General features: G+C 30.5%; 3 protein-coding genes across 3 annotated transcripts; 2 read left to right on the top strand and 1 right to left on the bottom strand.

Annotated features, from left to right (window-relative positions):
* Positions 1–3,000: 3,000 nt before the first annotated feature.
* On the bottom strand, positions 3,001–4,424 carry LOC7462325 (early nodulin-like protein 2). The gene is made up of 2 exons (XM_002316855.3): positions 4,146–4,424; positions 3,001–4,043 (listed from the first exon to the last, which is right to left on the bottom strand). Exons 1-2 carry the CDS (start codon positions 4,321–4,323, stop codon positions 3,190–3,192), a joined length of 1,032 nt encoding a protein of 343 aa, XP_002316891.1. The 5' UTR covers positions 4,324–4,424; the 3' UTR covers positions 3,001–3,189.
* Positions 4,425–12,686: 8,262 nt separating this feature from the next.
* LOC7462324 (cytochrome P450 CYP72A616) lies at positions 12,687–22,567 on the top strand. The gene is made up of 5 exons (XM_024581507.2): positions 12,687–12,866; positions 13,100–13,344; positions 13,476–13,839; positions 13,949–14,436; positions 22,376–22,567. Exons 1-4 carry the CDS (start codon positions 12,834–12,836, stop codon positions 14,333–14,335), a joined length of 1,029 nt encoding a protein of 342 aa, XP_024437275.1. The 5' UTR covers positions 12,687–12,833; the 3' UTR covers positions 14,336–14,436; positions 22,376–22,567.
* Positions 19,801–22,567, top strand: LOC7462323 (cytochrome P450 CYP72A616). Its single transcript, XM_002317455.3, has 5 exons — positions 19,801–20,148; positions 20,270–20,490; positions 21,039–21,283; positions 21,415–21,778; positions 21,888–22,567. The coding sequence occupies exons 1-5, from the start codon at positions 19,872–19,874 to the stop codon at positions 22,311–22,313; spliced, it is 1,533 nt and encodes a 510-aa protein (XP_002317491.1). The 5' UTR covers positions 19,801–19,871; the 3' UTR covers positions 22,314–22,567.
* Positions 22,568–23,271: the final 704 nt, after the last annotated feature.

The raw sequence follows: 23,271 nt of genomic DNA, 5'->3' as shown, positions 1-23,271 counted from the left end.
TGAAAGAAGAAATGAGAGGAGAGATTTTTGGTCAAGAGATCATTGAACAATCTTCAACGTTCAATAACTTTGCACAATAATCATATGAAGCAAGTAAGACATGCTTTTGATGAACTTGTGGTTGGACCATAATTATTATATGGGTCACATATTCCTTAACCAACGGTTTAATGCTTTCCAAACAATCATTAATTGTGGTTACACCACACTACACTTTCTACCACAAAAACAAACACCCTCTCATTCAACCATTAAGTTAGTGAATGAACATTTTATCCTTGTAGCTACTCTCTATTCCATGGTTAGTTTTTATCAAGTCGACGGTATTAATGGAGTGTAAATGATTGCCTATTTAAAACCTAAATGAAGAAGTTTATTTTTGATGGTTTGCTTACGCTTAAGACCTAATTAGAGCAACTTATTCTTGATGTAAAAGCTAGCTAAGGATAAAAGAAATTTCCTAAAGAGAGAGTAATAACCAATTAAGCACCACACAAATGCAGTCCTTATTCAATGGTTAGTAATCATGTAAACCTCAAAGCTCTTTTCAGTTTGACGACATATGTAAACGAACTAAATATTCAGGTGTTGTCCCATGCACCGATGATCCACGTTTTGTTCATGACAATGAAAGAAAATGGGAAATGTAAAAAGCTTGAAGGAAAAAAAGTGGTTGGTTCACATTAGGAAGAGACTGGACAATAATTAAAGTTATTTGTCATCAAATGGAACATGGCACAACCTTACATATCACTATTTATTTAATTTTAATAGTGCTTGACCTTTTTTATTCTATATATTTTTTTTCTAATTTCATTTTGTCTTTTAACATTTTGTTTCTTGAAGATTAGACTTCATAGTTTATTTTGGTTTATTTTTATAGGATTATCTCAACCTCAAAACTTGGGTTGCAAGCTTTACACATTATTACTCATTCATTTTAATAGTGCTTTACTTTTTTTATATAATATTTTTTTTTAATTTTAATTTTATCTTTCAACATTTGGTTTATTAAGGATTAAAGTTCATGATTTGTTTTTTTATGGGATTATCTTAGCCTCACACATTTCATTCATTTTCAATTTTGCCCTTTTCTTATTCTATTTTTTTTCAATTTCAATTTCATCATTTAACATTTAGTTTGTTAAAGATTGAACTTCATGGTTTATCTTAATTTGCTTTCTATGAGATTATCTCAGCTATATGACTCAGGTCACTAGTTTAATAGGTTAATTAACCCGGTTGACTTAGGTTTTCACCCCATTTTAAATTGATCTTTTTTCCAATTCCATTCCTTAACATTTTATTGACGGGAATTATATTTTATAATTCGTTTTAGCTTGCTTTTTATGAGGTTATCTTGGTCTTGAGACTTGAGTCACAGATTTGACGGGTTAACCAACTACATTAAAACAATTAAAATTCGTTTGTTTGTTCATATGAATAATTAAATTGCCCCACTTTTTTTTTGTTTTCATCCCTTTTTTTTTTCAAATTTCATCCTTAAATTTTTTATCTTTCTTAATTTGATTCTTTTTTGGCCTAATTTCATGAGATATGGTTTTCAATTAAATTAGAAAGATAAAATCTAAAGTGAGAGGACCACAATGTAAAACACGTATAAAATGCATGATCAATCTCAAAGTTTTTGGAATTCTCATTCTCGTCTGGAAGTTCATTTTGTTTAATTTTTAGTCTTTAAGTTCGAGAAAGGAAAGAGAAACTTGTTGAAAAACAACAAGGTTGTTATTTAGCCATAATTTGACCACCAAAATAGAGGATCTTTGTGTCAATGAATTCCTTTTCTTGAGATGAGTTTATTAAAGGTGATTTTCCCTCTAAACATTGCGAGGAAAGCAAATCATGTTTAGTTTTGATTTTTGAAATTCGATTAATTATGGTTTTTTGAAAGATTTTAAAGTGTTTTGGGGTTGTTGGGTAGTTTATATAGGTTTTTATGGTGTTTTCAGGTGAAAAAAGGTTAAAAAAATATTTTTAAGGCAAATCCCCCCTGATTTTCTAACCACCATAGTTATGGTGGTTGGATTATAGGCAGTGGCTAATACGCAACTTGTTTCCCGCTCAATAAAAAAAGAAAAGTAGATGATGTGTCATCCGCTCTTAAGGAAAAAATAATCCAGGTGCGCTTGAGCTTTTTAATTCAGGCCAGACTTGCACTCTTGATTTATTTTTATTTTTTCTTTAATTAAAGTTTACATTTTTAAAATTAATTAATTAAAATTTTAAATTAATTAAAAATATATTGTATATATTATTTTATTGAATACCAGTCAATTTTTACTTTGTTTTCGAATAGAGTATAGTAGTCAATTTATATATAGTTATCCCATATTGAAAAATTAACAAACATTCCATGGATGTAAACTATAAATAAATATAAGATTAAGTATTCATAAATTAATTTTGTATTTTTTAGGTGTATTAAAAAAATATATAAAAAAAGCCATGTCTCACCCTATTTATGTCAGGTCTCACCTCTACTTTGACTGAGCTAATTGCAAGAGCAGGTTTTTGCCTATTTGAAACCCAAAAGGAAAGGTAATAAATTGATGGACAAAATCGGAAAAAGAGAGAAATTAAAGTATTGATAGAGCTCATCTAAAAAAAAAAAAAAAGAAAAAAAAAGGAAAGTCTTGGGAATATGAGATGGAACCAACCAAAATCTATGGTCCCTCTTAATAATACCTTTAAATAGCAATATTTCCGCAACAAGGAATCACCTCACTTAGTTAGAGGAATCACTGAGTTAATGCATTGATTAGAAACGATTTTCAGCAGATAAAATATTGGAGAACTTCTCTAATATTCCAATCTATCACAAATTAAGAGATTTTGAATGTTTTATTAATATTTCAAGAGATTTCAAGAATCCAACAAACTATATTAAAATAATTTAAAAATATAATTTTTTTTAAAAAAATACGACTAAACTCCACTTCCAAATACATCCAAGAAAAGATAATAACACTGCACGCAAAATCCAACAAACTATTCAATTTGATTCTGCAAATTAATAAAAATATCAGTTTTATAAAATCTTCGATACAGCACACGTACGGAGAATTTTATAAACAAAAGAAAATAGTTTCTAATAGAGTTCAGCAATGACAATTAAGCCCGAAAACTTAAAAAAACTTCCAACCTAAAATAGAAATGATTGTTGTCTCCTCAAGGCCATCCACTAATAGCAGAACTAATAAGAAGAGAGGCCACAATAACCATCGTAGTTGAAGGAGTTGCAGCCCAAGAAGCAGCTGGAGCTGGAGCGGGGGCAAGGTCCGCCTCATTGGAGCGGGGTGATAATGATGGCCCAGAACTGGACTCAGGTGTCGGGGATGGAGTTGATGAAGATGGCGGTTTTGCTGGAGTTGGACTTGATGGAGATGGTGATCTTGCTGGTGTTGGAGAGGCAACAGGATGATATGATGGTGAAGGAGTATTAGCCAGTGGAGATGGAGACTTTAATGGCACTGGTGATGGACCTGGAGACCCGGTGAGAGACTCTGGTGAATGTGCTGGTGCAGGAGGCTTAGCATATGGAGATGGTGATGGAGACTTTGAAGGCACTGGTGATATCTGTGGTGTCTTGGTCACTGGTGACGGCCCTGGAGCCCCAGTTGGAGCATTGCTGCTCGGAGCATTGGCAATTGGTGATGGGGATACAGGTGACACTGATGGCACATGAGACGAGGTTGGAGGTTTAGCAATTGGTGCTGAGGATCTTGATGGCGCTTGAGCTGGATTGTGACCTTCTGGGGATGGTGCTTTAGGGGATGTAGCTGGGGGATATGCTGGTGTTGGGGTTTGTTTTGTTCTGACCGCAAGCACAGCAACAATCAGTTTTTGTCCCTTTCGACAATTATCCTCGTTTCCACTAATGAAAAAGAAAGGACCGGACTTATCAAACTGAAACACAGAGGAACCAGAATCCATAGTCTTGAGAGGCTTCTTTGTGTTGCAGCTGTTGTAATCATCTTTTGTCACCCGCAACACAGAGTCCGACCCTTTATTGTACTTGAAGACTATGCCACAAACCCAGAAACCAATGCACAAGAAATTAAAAAAACAAACTGAATCTTGTCAATTAAAAACAGAAAGTCAACTGCCAAAACAGGAGGACTTACCAAGAGAGTCATTGACTTGGAACCGGTTTCTCTCGGCCCAGTGATTGTAACTCTCAGAGGGGTTTATAACCCAGCCATCGTTGCCACCTACGTAGAAGCTATTGTAGGCCACAGAAAAAGAGAAGAGGTAGCAAGCAAGCAAAGCCCACAAGAGGCAGAGAGATCCTTGAGACTCCATTTTGAGGGAAATTTTTATAGACAAATGAGCCTCCTGTTGTACGCCTTCTCTCTATATAGTGAAGGGAAAAATGAAAATGGAAGCTGAGGATTTTTGGGACTATTTATCGGAGAATTTTCTTTTAGAAAGGAAGAACGTAAATAATGCCTTGGAAGATGCCTTGGAAGGATATAAAGAACCTTCCATAAATGCGATAGAAAGTGGGATAAGGGTGACATTATGGAAAAGTGTATTAAATTAAGGGGCTTTAATTTGATTTATTCTCTTCTTCTTTTTTCCCTTTATTTTTGGTGGTATTTTACAACTATAAAGTCATAAAGAATCATCTTAGTGAAAAAGAAGAACAAAAAAGAAAATGGATACTAAGTTCTTAATTATCTTTTTGCATAACTTTTTCATTTTTTTCTTTATTCCATAAATATTACACTTTTGAGGTGTAATATTTTCACAGTTAAAATAATATATTTTGAGGTAAATTACACTTTACATCATGTAATTTAATTATTTCTTCATTTTGTTTCTATTTTTTCATAAATTATAATTTACATATTTAGTCAACTTAAAATTTAAAATAAAATAAAAATATGAAATTAATAAAATACAAATACACAAACTCCATATCAGTTTCTTTTTCCAATAATTTCCTTTTCATTCTTCCCTTCCCTTCTCTCTCTTAATCTCTTCTTTGTTTCGATCAAAAGATGACATATCTTGCTAATATATTGTCTTGATGCCATGATGTGGAAACTTGCATATATTATGCCTTGGAAGAAGCCCCTTCATGTCTAGGACATTGTTTGAGAGCTGGAGGCCGACAAGGGCGAGACATGATAGATGTGAAAAGCGGGTCACTGCCTATTTTAGATGCTGAATTCTGAGTCTTTGATGTAATGTATTGACAACTGCACTATCACACCAAAACCCAAAAAAAAAACAAAGCAATGTTATGAGATGTAGCTATGAATGGTAAGCAGGCCATTAAATGACAAAATCTTGGAATTAAACTGTTTTTATATCTAAAATAAATGATCAGAGAATAATATAATTCATTTATTAAAATTTTATTTAAAAATTTAAACTATTGAATTGAGATAGTTGTTTAATATAATATTAGAGCCTTGATGACTATGAGATCAAGAGCTTGAATCTCACTATCCTCACTTATTTGATAAAAATCAAGCACAAGGTAGTATGAGTCTGTACAGGTTTCAAGATCAAAGGACTTTTACTTGAGAAGATGTATTAGAGAATAATATAAATTATATATTGGAATCTCATCTAAAATTTAAACTATTTAATTAAGATAATTTTTTAATTTCATCTAAAAATTAAGTATAAAATAATGTAAATCTAGAGTTTACGCAATGCTATGTTCGAATAAACTACACTGAAGAGGATGACTTTGAGGTTGTGGGCCTTACTGCTTTTGATTACTTGGAGAAGCTTGATAATGGAATATTATCAGAAAGAAGATAAGGTGGGATTTTTAGGGTTACTAGAAACAGGTCTAGTACTGCTAAACTAAGTTGAATTAAGGGGTTTTGAAGCAGGATTTGCATGCTCACTTTAGAAGGCTCAAGAGTACTACTCACGTTGATAGTGCTATAGGATTTAGAAAATTCGGTACACCTAAGAAGAATTATGTGGTTCTAGGTGTTGATCTTTTTTGGTGTGTGTGTGTGTGTGTATTTGGATAATAATTCTAGCTAGGTGTTGATCTTGTTTCTCTACCATGGTATTTTTAAACATCGTGGGATGGTGCTTGTAGGTTGGTGTGGAAGGCTTACAAACATTAAAACCATGGAGACAAAAGGGCATTTCTATGCCAGAAAACGGGATAAAGGAAGTTGTGGAGACATCTAGAGGAATAAATCTTGAAGTTTGCATGGTGGCATCCGACAAAAAAAAAGTTTGAGGATGAGATCATGGCCAAGTGTGTTGTGGAAAACTTGAAATTTTCTATCGAGCAAGCGATCGATAATGAGATAGAAACTTTTTTGATATTTGATCAAAGGTTCTTACCATAAATAAAACATGAGTAGATAAATTGTTTTATGAAATGTATATAGTAGAGATAGTAGTTTTAATTTTATAAAAATTTTGTAATTTTAATTCTGAAAAGGTTTTTTTGATCATTAAATGAAATATAACGAAAATTCTATAAATAATTCAATATTTTTTGTTAATTTTTTTTTTATGTGTCGGAGTAAGGATATAAAATATTATAAAATTATAAACTCTAGAATGTAAATTGTAAATTCTAAAAAAACATAAAAGCAAATTAAAAAAATAACTAAACTACATAATACAAAATGTAATTTATATTATTTTTAATGTGTTTTATTATTATTTTTATATATACATACACACATTTATTTATGTATGCATGTATATAGACTAAACAAATTATAAAACACATCGAAAGACTTGAGGTAAGGACACTATTCATATAAGTAGTGAACCACCTCCAATCTTTTTCTTCTTCTTCTTCTTTTTTTATATTTACATTCTTCATATTTTACTATGTTTTTTTATTGAATCTTTTTACTTTCTATTTCACAATTGTAGTTTGGTATTGTAAAATTAATACTCGATGAACCATGAAACAATATTTAGAATCATGAATAAGCGAGACAATGTGATATGAAAGAAATATTAAAAAAAATATAAAAATGTAACATAAAAAAAAGACACAATTCACTGTGAGTTGCAATAGTTACCCACAATATTTTTTTCTTTTTTCTTTTTATTTTTTTATAATATTTTTTATCACTTGACTTTTTTATTTTCAATTTAATCTTTTCACATTAAGTTGACTTGAAATTGAATTTAATATTTTATTTTAGTTGGCTTTATATAAGGCTCTCACGATCTTAAATATAATATTTGACTTTGAGTTAATGCTCGATTGCTCGATTTGGTAAAATAAAATCCAAATTGATTCAAACCAATTAAAACTTTAGGGACTCAATTTTAAATTGAAATAAATATTCAATCTCTTTTTTCTCCAAATGAATAGTATCTTCATCTTAGCTTCCCGACTTAATCTTTGGTTGGAATCAATAAATTTGTTATCATTTATCAATATATATAATTCTCAATTTATTTTATTGAATACATGTATAAACCTTTTAATTTTCTTTTAAAAATTTTCTTGATGGTAAAGAAACAATTAACAAAGCTTGCATCCTTTCTCGCATTGAAAAAAAAAAGTTTCATCCTACAATGTAGTGCAAGAAATCAAACTAGTATGTTTTATTTTATTAGTTATTTATTTTTACAAGTGGAACTATTTTGTTTTTTTAATTATTGTATGATATTTGTGTTGACATAAAATAAAAGGGAGGAAAAAAAAAGAAAATTTGATTTGTCGTAGATTTTTTTGTTATCATTGTTAAGTCGTATAAAACTCGTTTCTTTCTTTAAAAAAAATTTAATAACATCATTAATATGCTTTTTAAGACGTAGTGATATATCCTAAAAATTCAATAATTTTATAATTTTTAATTTCTTGTTCAATTTGTTTTTAACAATTTAAAATTTTTTGTGTCAGAGATATATAAGGCTATGGTATAAGTTTTTAAAATTCTTATATGGAAAGATACATATAAAAAGATATGATAACTTATGGTACAAATCCTTGTCAAAATAAAAGAAATATTTATTTATTTAACAATCAAAATAATAAATAAGAAAACTATAAGACACAAAACACACAAACACACACTCACAAACTACCTAACATAGCTTTTCGCCTCTATAAAAAATATATTTTTTGCAAAATATAATGATTAATTTTCTATATTAAAAATGGTAAATAAGTTATTTAATATTTGTAATCAATTCATTTTTTTGTTTTTTATTTAGAATTTGTTATAAAAACTTAAAAACATCACCATATAAAATTATAATTATCTAATGTATTTAATTAATATCATTGATTTTTATTTTATACTTTATTTTTATTACTTTTTAAAGAGAATTCAACAATAAATTAAGTTTAAAAAATACATTCAGATGATTCGTAACAGTATTCCTAAGGGCACCCGTTAGCTTTTCTCTTGTAATAACTAACTTTATATATGCAAAAGGGACTAAAATATGTATTAAAATTATTATTTTAGTCATCAATTTAATAAAAATTCAAGGGAAGTTAATTAAATATATGAAAAAGATAAAAATCAAGTTTTTATAAAAAAAAAGAATGAAAATTAGTATTAAAATTTATAATTCTGTTACGAAGTTAATAAAAATTTAAGGATATTTTAGTCCAATCAAATGTTACAACATATAATTCATATTTTTATATATAGTTACGGATATTCACTGTCACTGTTTAATCACCAGAGATTTATTTCTACTAGTTATATTGAAAAAAATACTAATGGAATTATATATGGTCTTTTTTTTTAGTGATATATTGTATTCATAGATGGAATAAAACATGAATTTTTTTATTATTTGGCGTGCTTTTTCCATCTATAAATCTATCAGTAATTAAATTACCGATGAAATTACCGACATAACATAAATAACTGAGGAAATTTTAGTTGACGAATAGTAATTATCTATGAGCCATTTAGTAAAAATCATGCTGACAGAATCAATATTTAATTACCAATATAATATTCCATGAATTAATTACAAAGTTCTTAGTGTAGAAAATGCGATCAAATATTTAGAGTGAAGGATGGTAAATTATATCATAAAAGAAAATTCTATGCAAAATTTTATTCATATATTAATAGATGGCGACGTGATTTCTTTTGGGCATAAGCATTACATTCCTATTCTTCATTCTTTTCTTTTTTTTTAGATTTAGCATAACCTTCTTTTTAGCTCTGTGCAAAGGAAAATGAATTCCAACAATTTACCTTTTAAGAAGATAGTTCTTCCAAATCTTTGGACAAGAATGAAACATTTTTTTTCTTAAATTATTTTAAAAATAGAAAATATCTTCTAAAATATTTTAATATCATGAATTTTACAATGTTATAAAAAATATGATGATAATATAATGATGATATTAGAGAATGATAAAATGATGATAGTTTCAATAATGGTGGTGGTGATTATGATGATGATGATGATATTGTTGATGGATGGTGATAATAAAGAAGAGATATTTTATTGATTTATTATGTAATATTTTAGGAAGAAACACAAGAAAATAAAAAATATATGCTTTTATAAAATATTTTACTGGAACACAAACGCCTTTGTTTAGGCATGTAAACCGCTAATGCCCATCAATTTTTATTTGTATTTTTTATTATAAATAAATATCAATAAAAAGTTCAAGATTGTACTTCAATAAAAACCCTTTATTTTGGTGGGTTAGGAGTGGCCATGGTTTATTTTTCTTCCTTAAAAATAATGATAATAATTTCTGGGTATTAAAATTGTATTGATCGAAATTTTCACTATGTGGAGAAGTTTAAAGTAAATTATTGGATGATGAAGTATTGAAATTATGTGATCTTTTAAATGAAATAGGAGAGGTTGAAAGCTCCAAATAGCAACAGGGAATTACTAGTAAAGCATCACCAGTAGGTAAGTGTTCGACATTATGAATTTTTACAGAGAGATTAATTGAAAAACATGTGTTAATTTTAATTAGAAATTTTGTAATTTATGTTTTGATGTCAACAGATGAACTAGCGCTCGATAAATGAGCGGGTGAGCTAATGCCTGGAAATTGGGTGGATGAACTAATGTCCGGTAATTGCACAGGTGAATTAATGCCCGATAATTGAGTAGGTGAACTAATGTCCGGTAATTAGACGGATGAACTAGTGCCCGGTAATTGGGCAGATAAACATATTTGGACGGATGAACTGATGCTCGGTATTTGGGTGGATGAACTAATGCTCGGTAATTGAGCGGATAAACTAGTACCTAATATTTGAGCGAATCGATTAGTGTTCCTAATAAGGGAGTAGCACCTCCGTGCAATGGCTAAGATTGGAATTAATTGGATGAATATGAAGGTGTAAGATATTAATGATTCACAATAAAGTATATAGAAAAAATATTTTTATATGGGTGTAGTCAAATGATACATTGCATTTATTGATAATTATGTTGATAAAATATTAATCTTATTTCCAGTACCCTCGTAACAGTAGAATAGATCATGCTTGAATATTTGATAATTTTTGTGTATTTATATTGATCAACATGTATTTTGAGATTAATGAATGATGTAAAAGAGGTTGAATGAATTTTTTTATTGGTAGAATAAAATTGTTATATGTAATTAATGTGAATGTCATACTTAAAAATATCTTTGTGTTATATTAAGTATTTGCATTTTATCATAGTTGCTTATAGGATTAGAAATGTTAGAATGATTAAAAAAGAGAGAGAAGATTTTACTCCAAATTTGTATATTTAATTAAGAAATTGTTCCGGATAAAATAGTGGGAGCATTATATTTATAATCTAAGTTTTCATTTTTTTTCTTAAATCAATTAACTTTGCAAGATATGTAAACCTTAGAATTATTTATGTATTTTGATTTTATTGATTGCATCTTTATTATTGGATAATACATGTTTATTATTTTTGTGATGTATTGATTGGGAATGGGGTTCAAGATAATTGTACTATAATTATAATATGAATTGTGTCAGAAATGAAGATGTTGATAACTTAGTATGGTCCCGTTACATAAGAAACTCTACTGAATTTTTAATAAAAAAAATTACACCAAATATAAATTATCTCTTATAAATAAATATAATGTTCTTTTTGGATCGTGACATATCTGTTTATATTTACTAATTGTCTGGTAATAACAGCAATGCTGCCATAACCACTTAACACTGCCAGAGAAATTCCCACGAACAAAAGTGATAGAACCCGATGATGAGAAGCTTATAGCTATATATTGAAGAGCGTAGGGTGATTAATGGCATATCCTCTTGTCTTATTGGTGCTCGACAATTGCCTAATTATTCCCAAAGAAGTTTCTTGTGCTAGAGTTTACAAAGTATATATAAATTTAATGTCCAATGATATACTTGAGAATCAACCCAATACAGTTTTTTTTTTTTACTAAAAAATTCATTAGTAATAACTGAATGTATTTTTTATATTAAAAAAATTTAATCCAACCTCTAACATAACACATAGAAATGATTAGTGCATAATAACCCCGAGAGGTGTAGCTCAACTGATTATACTTTAAACTTATTCTCTAGAGATAACTAATTCAAGTCCTACAAACCTCAAGACTACTGGAGACTTATATGGTGGTTAATTTCAGAGCCCGTAAGATTAGTTGAGATACATGCAAGCTGGTCTGAATATCCATATTAATCTTAAAAAATAAATTAGTACATAATTGATAATTTCAGCAAGACAAAAATCTATTATTATCGGATCATCGCACCCTTGGGCTGCAAGGCATATGAGGATTTATATTCCCGTTCTGTCGTTTTCACTTTTTTATTTTTATTTTTTCCCTTGAAATCAACACACGTAATGATTTTGGTGTTTGTGAAACAATGAGACAAGAGATGGGTTAAGGTTGTCAAGAAAAAACAGAAGGTTGACGTTGGCTTGAGGCTTGATCCTCACTAATACAATTTCCTTCTGTTATTTTATTGGAATCTTGATGGGATGGGTTTCGGTGGGGGTATTTAAAAATATGATAATTGTTGTTTTTAAAAATGTTTTTATTTAGAAATGTATAAAAATAATTTTTATTTTATTTTTAAAAAATTATTTTTAACATCGGCACATTAAAACGATTTGAAAACAAAAAAAATTAAATTTAAATCAATTTGTTTTTAAAATTTCATGGATCGCAGCTTGTATTATGTTCCCAAACGATAATATCAAAACTAATAATTCTACGTTGCTAGGTCACAATTATTGTGTTAAAGCATCAAAATTATCACATCAACACAATTAAAAAATATTTAAAAAAATTAAATTTTATATATAAAAAACATGTATTAATCATGTATTGTCACCACTCTCTAATTCACCAACTAGTGACAAGTGTGTTTTTTTTCTAGACCCCGGTATTTAGAAGTTTATTGAATCTTAACTAATCCGGTCGAGCTAGTTTAATCTAATAAAAAATAAAATGTTTTTCAATAATAATATATTTTATTCATAAAACTCAAATTTAATATCTTATTTAAAAAGAACAAAAATCAAATCACTTGACGAACCACTATTTTTGATTGGTGACAAGTGTTGATATAGAGTTTCATCGTATAGTATATAAATATATTTTTAAAAGATAAAGAAAGGAAAGCAATAAGGTCCAAGTTCAATCACGAGCTAACAAAAGCCCTATAAATTTAACTTTAAGAGGTGTAAATTAATTAGTGAGTTTGTTTCTTATAGTTCATCAGTTGGTGAGGTTGGTGAGGTTGGTGTTAACAGACACGAGTGGTCACATTGTAAAGCCACCGCGAAATGCCCTTGTGGATCTATTACAACTGGGAGTCTCAACCTTGCAAGGAGACAAATGGGCCAAACGCAGAAGGTTGATGACACCTGCCTTCCACTTTGAGAGATTAAGGGTAACCTCACCTACCTGAATCCTGGTACTCTGTTGGATTAAGATCGTTTTTTGACAAGTTGAAAGAGACTTTGCGGGAACTAATATAGCCATTTAACTTGCATACATGTTTTATCAGGATTTTAGTATTCCAGATCTTTAGCCTTCAATCACTAGCTTTTTAACTTTTGAATTGAATCAACGTTTGATATGGTATTAGAGTCTATATGCTGATTAGTGCTGGTATGTGAACAGGGGATGATCCCAGCATTTTCAGCCTGCTGTTGTGATCTGGTTCAGCGATGGAAGAAATTAGCAGGTCCTCAGGGATCATGTGAATTGGATGTTGCAAGCGAATTTAATATTCTTGCAAGTGATGTTATAGCTCGAGCAGCCTTTGGAAGCAGCTATGAAGAGGGAAAGAAAATATTTGATCTTCAAAAAGATCAAGTTATTTTGGTCCATGAAGCTCTTTTTTCCATTTACTTCCCTGGTTTGAGGTACATATTAATGCCATTTATCTCTTGCAAATTCAAGCTTCTCTTGGTGTTTGTTAAAAATTTTAACCAATGTCTGATAATACATTAAATCCCAGTTAACAACATTTCATTTCTTTGCGCTTCTCCAATAGATTCATACCCTCTAAAAAGAACAAGAAGAGATACAGTATAGACAAAGAGATAAAAGCAGCATTGAGAAATATTATCCATAAGAAGGAGCAGGCCATGCAAAATGGAGACTTAGGCGATGCTGACCTGCTAGGCTTGCTTTTAAAGGGCAGAGATGATGCTGATAATGACATGAAAATTGAAGATGTAATCGAGGAATGCAAGTTGTTCTTCTTTGCAGGCCAAGAGACCACAGCAAACTTACTCACTTGGACATTGATAGTTCTATCTATGCATCCAGTCTGGCAAGAGAAAGCAAGAGAAGAAGTTTTGCAGATTTGTGGCAAGAGATCACCTGATATCGATAGTATAAAACAACTCAGAATTGTAAGTACTTCTTTTGTTCACGCATTAATTTACCATGTTTTGTAAGCTACAGTCAACTCCTTGGAAACGATTATAAATCTTTGGTTTAGAAAACTAAATAAATTTGCAGGTCTCAATGATCTTAAACGAGGTACTAAGACTATATCCACCTGTGAATATTCTGTATCGACATACTCTAAAGGAAACAACCGTTCGAGGAATGTCCATTCCAGCTGGGGTAGACCTCCTGTTACCATTCTTGTTTCTTCACTATGATCCTGAGTATTGGGGAGACAACGCAGAAGAATTCAAACCAGAGAGATTCTCTGAAGGAGTTTCAAAAGCATCAAAGGATGAAATTGCATTTTACCCTTTTGGTTGGGGCCCTAGATTTTGTCTAGGCCAAAACTTTGCCTTGACTGAAGCAAAGATGGCTCTTACTATGATTCTACAAAATTTCTGGTTTGAGCTTTCACCCTCTTACACGCATGCTCCTGGTAATGTCATAACTCTTTAACCACAACATGGAGCTCCTATTATATTACACCAATTATAAGGTTTGCATAGTACTTTAGTATCTTAGGAAGGGAAGCAACTCAGTTGAATGAGTTACAGTAGGTTGTCCCAATGTTTTGTTGTCAACCAGGAACAAGTTGGTGCAGTGGAGAGTGTTGTTTCTATGCATAATGTTGTCATCTGCTATTGTATTAAAGTGATTATTCCCTTTTCTTTCTTTTGGTTCTGATGATTGTTCATAGTATGTGCTTATGAAAGCACCACCTAATGGAGAAAGATGCTTATTTCCTTCAATCTTTTATTGTTCTCTGCTGCTTTCTCATCTTCCATTCAAGGGAGAGAGTACAAGTAACTCCTGGAACTTGTCCTTCCCTGTTTTGTACCCAGTAAAATAGATAGATGCATCTCAAAGATTTGGCTTTTTATAACTATGACTTATTATCTTAAGACTAAAAAAAAAATAATGGAGTTTTTTATGGACCTTCACTGTTCATAAGGTGCGCGAGGAACTCTGTTCTGGGTGTCCTCTGTTTTTTTATGCAGCCATGATGATTGCAATAATTTAACCTCTTCAAGTATTAATTCTCTAATTTTTGAACTTTTTAGAATTGATACAAATTATAATACAAATAACTATATTCAGAAATTTAAAATTCAAGAACCAATAATTATACAAATTTTCACGCACGACTCATTAGCCCTAGGTCCTATGTCATGATCCAAGAGATTGAATCCTGACAAAGGACAAATAGTATTCGGTCAGGCAAGGCTGCAGACCCAAGGGATTTGGGTCTGCCTCCTAGCCACACCTAAATTCTCTTGGATGTAGTTTTTTTTTCCTACTCCAAGTTTTTTGGGTTTGGAAGAGAATGTCTGACCTAAAAAAAAGAAAAAAAATGAAATCAAATTACTAATTAGTTCTTCTAGGGGAAGGATCCAACATTGATGGGTCCTGCTAGGGATAGAACCCATGCTGATGTATCATGCTCACAGCAGGAGCCAAGACTGATGGGCCTAGTGGCGGCTGGATCCAAAATTATTTTGGATCCTTTTTACAGTTTGAACAAAAATCAATAAAAGAAAAGAAAAAAAAATTAAGAGAGTAAAAAATAAAATTGGAAATTTTTAAAATATTTTTTAAAAAATATATTGAGATAATATTTTTTTAATTTTTTAAATTTGTTTTATATATAATCACATCAAAAAATAATAAAATATCTTAATATGAATTAAGGAAAATATTAATTTGAAGTGAAGAAAAAAATAAATAATAATAATAATTGATTTTACCCTTAAAATCAAATCTATGTTTTTTTTTCTATAGCAATAATATTTATTTTAATTTTAATATTAATGAATTTAATAATATTTATAATATTAATAATAATATTTAACTTCTCTACTCAAGTTCTTATATTTTTCAATCTTTTTAAAAAACATTATGTTTTCTTCGATGATAGTAATAATTGTTTTTTTAAATCTGGTAATGACAATAACAATAATAAAAAAAGTGATAATAATTCTTAATTTTACCCTTCAAATCAAATCTATTATTGTTTTTTAATATTAATAATATTTTATACAAATTTATTAATTATTATATGAATAATATTAATTGTAATACAAATTATAATATTTATAATAAAAATAATAGTATGTTTAATATTAATGATATTAATTATAAAAAAATCATAATATTTATATCACAAATAATAATATTTTTAATACTAATAATTTTAATTATAATAAAAATAATAATATTTAGAATACAAATAATAATAATATTTATCATATTAATAATAGTATTGAACTTGTCTTGCCAAAGTTTTGATAGTAATAAGTGTTTTTAAAAACTTTATTAACAATAATGATAACAATAATAATAATAATTGATATTTTTTTTCATTTTTTTTCTTTGCTCGCGCTACACCGCGGGCACACCTTTTATTTTAATAAAAAAATATTATAAAAATCTAAGACCCAAAAGCGTTGGGTTTGGTTGCAATGTAGGACCCAAGAGCATTGAGTCTGGCTGCAACGCCGAACCAACAATAATATTTATAATATTAGTAATAATATTTCACTTGTCTTCCAAAATTTTTATTTTTTTAATCCTTAAAAAATTATGGTTTTTCTTCGGTAGTAATAATAGTTTTTTAAAATTTAATAATAATAATAATAATATCTATAACACAAATAATACTATTTTTAATATTAATAATTTTAATTATAATAAAAAATACTAATATTTATAACAAAAATAATTATATTTTTTAGATTAATAATTTAATTATAATAAAAAATAATAATAATTATAATACAAATAATTATATTTAAAAATTTAAAACCCAAGAATCTTGAGTCCTGACGTAGGACCCATTAACCCTGGGTCCCAACGCCAGACCCAAGAGCTTTTGGTCCTGACATAGCCCAAAAAATTAGGTCTTGATGCAGGACTCAAGAGATTGGATCCTAACGAAGGATCAATAATCTTGGGTCAAACAGGTCTGCAAGATCTAAGGGATTTGAGTCTGCGCCTAGCCACACCCAAGATCCTTGGGTTAGGCGCTCTTTCCTGCCCCAAGTTTCTTGGGTTTGGAAAAGAATGCCTGACTCAAGAGGAAAGAAAAAAAATGAAAAAAAAATTATTGATGGGTCCTGCTAGGGGCAAGACCCAACGCTGATGGATTATATTAAGGACATGACCCAAGGCTAATGGGTCCAGCGGCGGCTGGACCCAAAGCTATTTTGAAGTAAATACCCAACTTAATATATTTCTCTTGGGTGTGGTTGCGCAACTACACCCAATCTCAATATATTTAAAAATAAAATTAAAAAAATACAAAAATATCAAAAGTATTAATTTGAAGTTAAGAAAACAATAAAAAAATTTCAAAACTTTTTCAAAAAAATTTTGGAACGCAAAACCAAATATGCTTTAATAAGGAAATTCGACCCAACCTTAAATGAAAAAAAATTATCATCACCTAACTTTTGTATAATATAAAACAAAATCACATTAATTTATTTTCTCTTTACAGTATGAAAAAAAAAATCAATAAGAGAAAAGAAAAAAAAATCAAGAGAGAAAAAAATAAAATTAGAAATATCTTAAAATATTTTAAAAAAATATATTGAGATAATAATTTTTATTGTTCTAAATCTATTTTTTATATAATCACATAAAAAATAATACAAAAATATCTTAATATGAATTAAAGGAAAAAATATTAATTTGAAGTTAAAAAAATAATCTTGTTATAAAATTTATTAACAATAACAATAACAATAACAATAATTTTTATAATTTTTATTACTTATTATATTTTTTTTATGTTTTAAAAATTTATTATTTTTCTCTACGGGGTCTGGAGACCCAGCCGCATGGGTCTGCAATCCCTGGGGGGGGTCTGCAAACCTCAAACTTGGCAGAAAAAACCCAGGTGTGCCTAGTCGTGTGGGTCTGCAGACCCCAGATATCACAGAAAATACTTAGGGGGCGGGTCTGCACCCCACTTCCGGTTATACACACCCAGGTGCGGGGTTCTGCAAATCGCGAGTGGGCCTGCAGACCCCAAACACGCGGGGTTTGCAGACCTGCTCGCCTGGGTCCGCAGCCTACTCAAGCTGGTCTGCACCCCCGGCCCGAGTCTGCAGCCATGCGCTTCGGTTCAATAGACCTTGAGGCGTGGGCTTTCAGACCCACTCGCCTGGGTTTGCAACCTTATGAGCAGGGCAGTCCCAACACCATGTTTCTACAACATGGGGTCTGCAGTCCCACTTGACGCGTAGCCGCCCAAGGCTTGGCAGCCCCAGTGCCAAGTGTCTGCAGCTGGGGGCTGCAGCCTCACCAAAACTGGAGTTGACCTAGGGAAGCGAGTCTGCAACCTCACTATGCTCCTACCAAGCAATATATAATTTATAGTGAAATCACTTATAATTCATAATAAGTCTTGTTAAGTAAGTAGTGGAATCCACAGTGAAAACATTTTTAATTTATAATTACTTCCGTTATAATAAAATACTTTTATTTTTTAGTTATATTTAATTGATAACTTCAGCAGAATCTATTATTATCGGATATCACGTAAGAATAATCTTCGAATGCGTTTGGGAACGCGGTGCAAACCCCATTCCCAAAAAATTTAAATATTTTTTTTTTGCTAAAATTTAATATGGTTTGTATGTTTTGGATCGTTTTGATGTGCTGATGTCAAAAATAATTTTTAAAAAATAAAAAAAATTATTAACATATATTTCAGCATAAAAAATTATTTGAAAAGCAACCACTATCACACTATTAAATACTCTCTCGTACCCTTGGGCTGCAAGGCAAATTAGGATTCTGTCGTTTTCACTTTTTTATTGTTTTTGTTCTTGAAATCAACACACGTGATTTTGGTGTTTGTGAAACAATGAGACGAGATTATCACATCAATATATTAAAATATTATTTTTATATTTCAAAAATTTAAATATTAAAATATTAAAATGTTCTTGAAATCAACACACGTGATTTTGGTGTTAAGTTTGTCAAGAAAAAACAAAAGGTCGACGTGGGCTTCTGTTATCTCATTTGAATCTTGATGGTTTCGTGTGGTGGTTTTTCTAGTTATTTTTTATTTAAAAATATATTAAAATATTATTTTTATATTTTAAAAATTATTTTTAATATTAATATATTAAAATAATTTAAAAATATAAAAACTATTAAATTTAAATTAAATTTTATTTTTTAAATTTTATGGAACATGGAAGCACATTCCTAAATGGTCATATCAAGACCAATAATTCTATATTGTCTGATCACAATTATTATATTAAAACTTCAAAATTATTAAATCAGCACAATTAAAAAATATTTAAAAAATTAATTTTGTATATAAAAAACATGTATTAATCATATATTGTCACCACTCTTTAATTCACCGGCTAATGACAAATGTGTTTTTTTTTAATCTAGATCCTCATATTTAAAAGTTTATCGGATCCTATTTATTCTATTAAATTAGGTTGATTTAATAAAAATTAAAGTATTTTTTAATAATAATATATTTTATTTATAAAACTCCAACTCAATATCTTATTTTTAAAAAAATAAACATCAAATCACTTTGTTATAACCATTATTTTTGGTTGGTGACAAGTGTTCATATAGAATTTCATTGTGTGTGTTTTTATATATATATATATATATATTAAATAAAGAAAGGAAAGCAATAAGGTCCAAGTTCAATAAGAGCTAACAAAAACCTTATAAATTTATTTTTTAAAAGTGTTGATTAATTGATCAGATTCTGAGTTTATATTTTATAATTCAACAGTTCGAGTTCTATAAATTTCAGGGTCACTAAAAATTTATATAATTGTTAACTTCAGAACCTGTAGGATTAGTTGATATGCACGCAAGCTGTCCGAACACCAAAGTTAATCTAAAAAAAAACCCTATAAATTCTTCACCAATCGGGTCTCATTTCCATCAAATTTCATCGATCCCAAGTTTGCTGAAGCAGCAGTTTCCAACCAAAAAAACAAAAATGGAAGATTTTATCTTCAGAGGGTTTCTGTCCTCTTCTTTACTTCTATCTCTCTATGTTGTGTTTAGAGTTGCTCACACTTTTTGGCTGAAGCCGAAAAGCCAAGAGAAGCGTTTGAGGAAGCAAGGGATCAGAGGCACTTCTTACAAGATTTTGAATGGTGATATGAAAGAGTTTGCAAGGTCTTCTAAAGAAGCAAGGTCCAGGCCCCTTGCTCTAAATCAAGAAATTGCACCACGTGTCTTTCCATTCTTTTATAAAATGGTGCAAATTTACGGTGAGCAGCAGCTTCACAAGCTATCTCATTTTTTTTAGATTTTTATTATTTTTAGGAATTTCTGTTCATACATATACTTGGTAATTGGTATTATCCTGATTTGTAATGCGAACGAGAACAGGAAAGGTCTCCCTGTGTTGGATGGGGACAAGACCTAGCCTGCTATTAGCTGATCCAGAGCTGGTGAGGTTGGTGTTAACAGACACGAGTGGTCACATTATAAAGCCACCGCGAAATGCCCTTGTGGGTCTATTACAACTGGGAGTCTCAACCTTGGAAGGAGACAAATGGGCCAAACGCAGAAGGTTGATGACACCTGCCTTCCACGTTGAGAGATTAAGGGTAACTTCACCTACCTGAATATTGCAAGTTTAAACATTCTTAAGAATTTTTTACAGCTTGCATTTGAAAGTTTAGAATCTATTTGGACTTCTTTACATTTTATCAATTGACCAATGTGCTGCATAAGCAAAAACTGATCCAGAAAACATTCATCAATGTAAGCAAATGGCAAGAAGGAGTGATAGAGAGTTACATAAATCATATTTTGGAACCTGTGCTTGAGCTGTTGGATTGAGGTAGTTCTATGACATGGTATTCTATTGGATTAATGGATTAAGATGATTCTTTGATGAGGAGATGGTACAGCTATACACACCAAAACGTGTACTGTAGTCAAACTTGAGATGGAAGCTTGAAAGAATTCTTGGATTATCATAATGAAACTTTGCGGGAACTAATATAGCCATTTAACTTGCATACATGTTTTATAAGGATTTTAGGATTCCAGATCTTTAGCCTTCAATCACTAGCTTTTTAACTTTTGAATTGAATCAACGTTTGATATGGTATTAGAGTCTATATGCTGATTAGTGCTGGTATGTGAACAGGGGATGATCCCAGCATTTTCAGCCTGCTGTTGTGATCTGGTTCAGCGATGGAAGAAATTAGCAGGTCCTCAGGGATCATGTGAATTGGATGTTGCAAGCGAATTTAATATTCTTGCAAGTGATGTTATAGCTCGAGCAGCCTTTGGAAGCAGCTATGAAGAGGGAAAGAGAATATTTGATCTTCAAAAAGATCAAGTCACTTTGGTCCTTGAAGCTTTTTATTCCATTTACTTCCCTGGTTTGAGGTACATATTAATGCCATTTATCTCTTGCAAATTCAAGCTTCTCTTGGTGTTTGTTAAAAATTTTAACCAATGTCTGATAATACATTAAATCCCAGTTAACAACATTTCATTTCTTTGCGCTTCTCCAATAGATTCATACCTTCTAAAAAGAACAAGAAGAGATACAGCATAGACAAAGAGATAAAAGCAGCATTGAGAAATATTATCCATAAGAAGGAGCAGGCCATGCAAAATGGAGACTTAGGCGATGCTGACTTGCTAGGCTTGCTTCTAAAGGGCAGAGATGATGCTGATAATGACATGAAAATTGAAGATGTAATCGAGGAATGCAAGTTGTTCTTCTTTGCAGGCCAAGAGACCACAGCAAACTTACTCACTTGGACATTGGTAGTTCTATCTATGCATCCAGACTGGCAAGAGAAAGCAAGAGAAGAAGTTTTGCAGATTTGTGGGAAGAGAACACCTGATACCGATAGTATAAAACAACTCAGAATTGTAAGTACTTCTTTTGTTCACGCATTAATTTACCATGTTTTGTGAGTTACAATCAATTCCTTGGAAACGATTATAAATCCTTGGTTTATGAAACTAAATAAATTTGCAGGTCTCAATGATCTTAAACGAGGTACTAAGACTATATCCACCTGTGAATCTTCTGTATCGACATACTCTAAAGGAAACAAGCATTCGAGGAATGTCCATTCCAGCTGGGGTAGACCTCCTGTTACCATTCTTGTTTCTTCACTATGATCCTGAGTATTGGGGAGACAACGCAGAAGAATTCAAACCAGAGAGATTCTCTGAAGGAGTTTCAAAAGCATCAAAGGATGAAATTGCATTTTACCCTTTTGGTTGGGGCCCTAGATTTTGTCTAGGCCAAAACTTTGCCTTGACTGAAGCAAAGATGGCTCTTACTATGATTCTACAAAATTTCTGGTTTGAGCTTTCACCCTCTTACACGCATGCTCCTGGTAATGTCATAACTCTTCAACCACAACATGGAGCTCCTATTATACTACACCAATTATAAGGTTTGCATAGTACTTTAGTATCTTAGGAAGGGAAGCAACTCAGTTGAATGAGTTACAGGAGGTTGTCCCAATGTTTTGTTGTCAACCAGGAACAAGTTGGTGCAGTGGAGAGTGTTGTTTCTATGCATAATGTTGCCATCTGCTATTGTATTAAAGTGATTATTCCCTTTTCTTTCTTTTGGTTCTGATGATTGTTCATAGTATGTGCTTATGAAAGCACCACCTAATGGAGAAAGATGCTTATTTCCTTCAATCCTTTATTGTTCTCTGCTGCTTTCTCATCTTCCATTCAAGGGAGAGAGTACAAGTACCTCCTGGAGCTTGTCCTTTCCTTTTTGTACCCAGTAAAATAGATAGATACATCCCAAAGATTTGGCTTTTTATAACTATGACTTGTTATCTTAAGACTCGAAAAAAAATGGAGATTTTTATGGACCTCCACTGTTCATAAGGTGCGCGAGGAACTCTGTTTTGGGTGTCCTCTGTTTTTTTATGTAGCCATGATTTCACTAATTTAACCTCTTCAAGTAGTTTAATTGTCTCTGATTTTTTAACTTTTTAGAATTGATACAAATTAAATCTTTAAACTTGATATTTTTTAATAGAATCTTGATTGACTCGATAAAATTTATTAAAAGTTAAATTAAATTTTTAAACTTAATTAATTTTTATAATTTAGGTTAAATTGACTTTTAAACTTAATTTTTTTTTTCAATTAAATATTTAATTAAACCAATTAAACCCATTAAAAGTTTCATTAAATCTTTAAATTTAATTAATTTTTTTTAATATTGGTTAAGTTGGATTTCAACCTCCACTTTCTTTCCGTTAAGGCTTTCTTTAGCTCATCATATAAAAATATCACAGTCTGGTTATTTTGGTTTGTTGCAGCTCGATGAGTTATCTCCTCGTGTTTTGAAAATATTTTTTGATTTTAAATTTTGGAATTTTTTTATT

Source organism: Populus trichocarpa, chromosome 11 (genome assembly GCF_000002775.5).
Source record: "Populus trichocarpa isolate Nisqually-1 chromosome 11, P.trichocarpa_v4.1, whole genome shotgun sequence".
Taxonomy (NCBI): domain Eukaryota; kingdom Viridiplantae; phylum Streptophyta; class Magnoliopsida; order Malpighiales; family Salicaceae; genus Populus; species Populus trichocarpa.
This window is presented reverse-complemented; position numbering and strand designations above follow the sequence as displayed.

What these genes read in the sequence shown, in the direction of transcription:
- LOC7462323 (XM_002317455.3), top strand. Translation starts at nt 19,872, where the DNA reads ATGGAAGATTTTATCTTCAGAGGGTTTCTGTCCTCTTCTTTACTTCTA. An exon ending in TAAAATGGTGCAAATTTACG is followed by an intron (nt 20,149 to 20,269) that starts GTGAGCAGCAGC and finishes GAACGAGAACAG; the next exon opens with GAAAGGTCTCCCTGTGTTGG. An exon ending in TCCACGTTGAGAGATTAAGG is followed by an intron (nt 20,491 to 21,038) that starts GTAACTTCACCT and finishes GTATGTGAACAG; the next exon opens with GGGATGATCCCAGCATTTTC.
- LOC7462325 (XM_002316855.3), bottom strand. Translation starts at nt 4,323, where the DNA reads ATGGAGTCTCAAGGATCTCTCTGCCTCTTGTGGGCTTTGCTTGCTTGC. An exon ending in CCAAGTCAATGACTCTCTTG is followed by an intron (nt 4,044 to 4,145) that starts GTAAGTCCTCCT and finishes TTTGTGGCATAG; the next exon opens with TCTTCAAGTACAATAAAGGG.
- LOC7462324 (XM_024581507.2), top strand. Translation starts at nt 12,834, where the DNA reads ATGACACCTGCCTTCCACTTTGAGAGATTAAGG. An exon ending in TCCACTTTGAGAGATTAAGG is followed by an intron (nt 12,867 to 13,099) that starts GTAACCTCACCT and finishes GTATGTGAACAG; the next exon opens with GGGATGATCCCAGCATTTTC. An exon ending in ATTTACTTCCCTGGTTTGAG is followed by an intron (nt 13,345 to 13,475) that starts GTACATATTAAT and finishes CTTCTCCAATAG; the next exon opens with ATTCATACCCTCTAAAAAGA.